Here is a 3,146-nt window from a genome sequence, read left to right on the forward strand (position 1 = left end):
CTAAGTTCTCTGTGGGTCTCAAACGGTTTGGTCACCATTTATGTAAACACATATTTCCATTTGAAGGGGGAGTGATTAGTCAAATATGGATGAATAATAAAAAAATGTTTTAACTAGGTGAAAAAAGGGTAAGATAAACTTGCTAAAACTAGTCTTTGCTGCTGCCTCAAAGAGGAGCAGGGAGAGAGGAGGGAGACAGGAGAGGCTGATTCAGGAGCCCAGACACACTCACAACTATAAATGAACCAAAAACAAATAAATAAACAAGTTTCAATGTGTTTTCATATTGGATATGGTATGTTATTGGTTATGTACTTATGATTTTATGATTATTTAAATGTAACAGTTCTGTTTCATATGGGTGTAGTCTCTTTATTTCCCCCTCAAAGTGCACCAGATTGATGCATTTAAGTTCAACATTTAAAAAAAAATCTTACCGGGGGGGCATGACCCCGGACCCCCCTATAGGATTTGAGGTCCACCTGCACTTAAAATATGTTCACATAGGTTCCTAAATAGATTTGCACATTATTTTAAACAGTGTGTCCATATGTTTATTCGGGGGTTGTAGATTTAAAGTTTAGGGCTATCACTACGTGCAGCAACGCTGTAAATATTGACAAATAAATCCAGGAAAATGGCACAAAATAAAACTGGTAGTGGCCTGGCTGGGTGTATAATTCCCGGCCTGACTTATTTTCCCAGTCCGGCCCTGCCGCATTGTATATTTATATGCTTAAATTGGCTTTCTGTGGTGCACTGCATTGTGTTGTACATTATTATGGACATGAATCTGCTTAAATACAGAAAAAATTATTTCGGAAAGATTCAAGTTAAGAGTCAGAGAGCAAAGTATTTTTAACAGTCAGATGTTTATTGAGCTGTATTTTGTCGAAGCACAGTTTTCATCAGACAAGCATCATTACACAGATGTTTAACTACATACAATTCCTACACAAAATGTAAGCAGTTGGCAATGAAGACTAAGCATGTTGGTGCTGAGTATGTATGTGTTTGTGTATGTGTTGGTCTGTGTGTGCTTGAGCATGTGCGCACTAAGGTGTTTGCATAGGATGGAAAGAGCAAGAGTCCCGCCAGTTTGTTGCAAATAACTGCATCAATCAGGCATTGGCTTCATTTTTGGAGGTCTGGCTGCACATTTGGGTAAAGAAGGAATGGAGAGGAATTTGGAATGGATCTAGGCCTGAAGTTAGGTTAGGTTAGTTACAGAAAGGGGTAGGGAGGATTTATTGCTTGTTGTAGGAAGCAACGATGGTCTCGAAGATGGCCTGGAGCTTGGCCTTGACGTCCTCGACTAAAGGTGCGACCTTGGCTCTCAGTTCAACGAGCTTCTCGCTGTCCATGCCCTGGCTACTGGCGTAGACCTGGCTGATATGTTCCTTGTATTCCTCGACGAAGGGAGTGGCCATGGTCTTCAGCTCCTCCAGACGCTCAGAGAGCTTGGCACGCACAGCATCCACAATGGGCATCATGGCGGTCTTGGTCTCCTCAACGTTTAAAGCGATCTTGGTACGCATTTCCTCCACAATGGGCTCCATCCTTGCCTTCAGGCTTTCAATGTCGGCGGTGTGCTTGGCGGCATACTCTTGGATGATGGGCTGCATCCTTGTATGGTAGTCTGCGATGTGCCTGTCGATGACTTCTTTCAGTGCAACACGTTTGGGCTCCAGATCTATCTTCAGGCTATCAATATCAGCCATGATGGAGGCACGGATCCCAGAGGTGGTCTCACTGAGAGTGCCTACGACATTGTCGGTGATTGGGCCCACGGAAGCCTGCAGAGTCTTGATCCGAGTGAACACGTCTTCCAAGCGCTGAGACATACCGACCCTGGAACAGAGATGGGAGAGCGGAACTTAGCTTAAGTCAAACACACACATACATGAGTAAATGGTGACTGGAAAAAAGTGACTGGGGAGAATGGGAATGAACCTGTGACATAGCCTTACTTGAGATCACTGTACTCGGTGCCATCGAGCTGGTCCAGTGCTTTCTTGGCACTGTCCTTCACCTGAACCAGGTACATATCCATGGCAGTACGGATATGCTCCAGCTGGGATGGGGCATCAGCCTGCATGGAAGCGGCATGAGAGCCTGAGAAGGAAAGGGGGAGAAAAGAGATAAACATTTAGGGTGGGGAGATGAAATAGATGGCAGTCTAAACATACAGTTTTTAATACGTAAAATATTCAGTTGTAATAATTTGAGATATAACGTAAACGTAATACACTTGTTAAGCAATACTTTACATGCAGGTTAAATATTTTCCCTTTAGTAGGAAAAAGATGAATTCCGAACTCACCGACAGCCAGCACAAGGGCGAGAGCGAGAGCAACGAATTTCATGATGGTGGTCTAGAGTAGGAAAAAAAAAGGCAACATGTCAAACTCACAGTTATACATGTAAAATGTGTTTCAATATAACATGTTTAAATTACACAAAGGAGCAAACAAAAACTATGTAATGATGGAAACTCAGTAAGCTTTGAATCCCCCAATTAAAACAATTGGAAGGCCAGATTAGAAGGCTTAAAAGTAAGAAAGCTTAAACACACTGTAAGAGCTACGGGTCTCTGAGTCCACACTAAGCATATGGCTGCCTATTAAAGGCACCTTTAATCTGGGTAGATTATGCAGGGTTATACATTTTGAGAGACAGTTTAAGCTGATAAACAGTGTTTTGTAAACTAATCCAGTCTTCACAATAAAACAGTCATTGAGCTCAAACACAATCAAAATCCCGGCACACTCAAAGTGAGGAATCCTTCTCTTCCTAAAATGAGAATGCTAAAACCAACAATGTTTACTATCACTTCAAGCTAAACAGCACTATCTCAAAGTTTCAATTAATTAAATTAAATATCTCTTATTTAAGAGTTAAAACCAAAACATCTCTTTATACAGAGAACCCTATCTTTTTTTCGTCAAAGCCCACAGATTGCTGAAAGCTTGCAGAGGAGAAAAAGTTCCCCAGCAGTCTAGTCTCACTACCTCTTCTACAGCCCAATTTCCCAGTAAGAGCCACAGAGGCTGTTTGTCTTACCTGGAGGAGTTCTTGATGAGACTGAACAACTTGAGCCAGAGCAGACTTTTTATAGTGCCCGGATGAGGGATCGGTCTGTGTGG

The 3,146-nt window shown here is 42.2% G+C and overlaps 1 protein-coding gene across 1 annotated transcript; it reads right to left on the bottom strand.

The window, feature by feature from the left end:
* Nucleotides 1–853: 853 nt before the first annotated feature.
* Nucleotides 854–3,136, bottom strand: LOC117537554 (apolipoprotein A-I-like). The gene is made up of 4 exons (XM_034202802.1): nucleotides 3,064–3,136; nucleotides 2,324–2,375; nucleotides 1,971–2,115; nucleotides 854–1,851 (listed from the first exon to the last, which is right to left on the bottom strand). The coding sequence occupies exons 2-4, from the start codon at nucleotides 2,364–2,366 to the stop codon at nucleotides 1,248–1,250; spliced, it is 792 nt and encodes a 263-aa protein (XP_034058693.1). The 5' UTR covers nucleotides 2,367–2,375; nucleotides 3,064–3,136; the 3' UTR covers nucleotides 854–1,247.
* Nucleotides 3,137–3,146: the final 10 nt, after the last annotated feature.

Source organism: Gymnodraco acuticeps, unplaced genomic scaffold (genome assembly GCF_902827175.1).
Source record: "Gymnodraco acuticeps unplaced genomic scaffold, fGymAcu1.1, whole genome shotgun sequence".
In the NCBI taxonomy this organism is placed as follows: Eukaryota; Metazoa; Chordata; class Actinopteri; order Perciformes; family Bathydraconidae; genus Gymnodraco; species Gymnodraco acuticeps.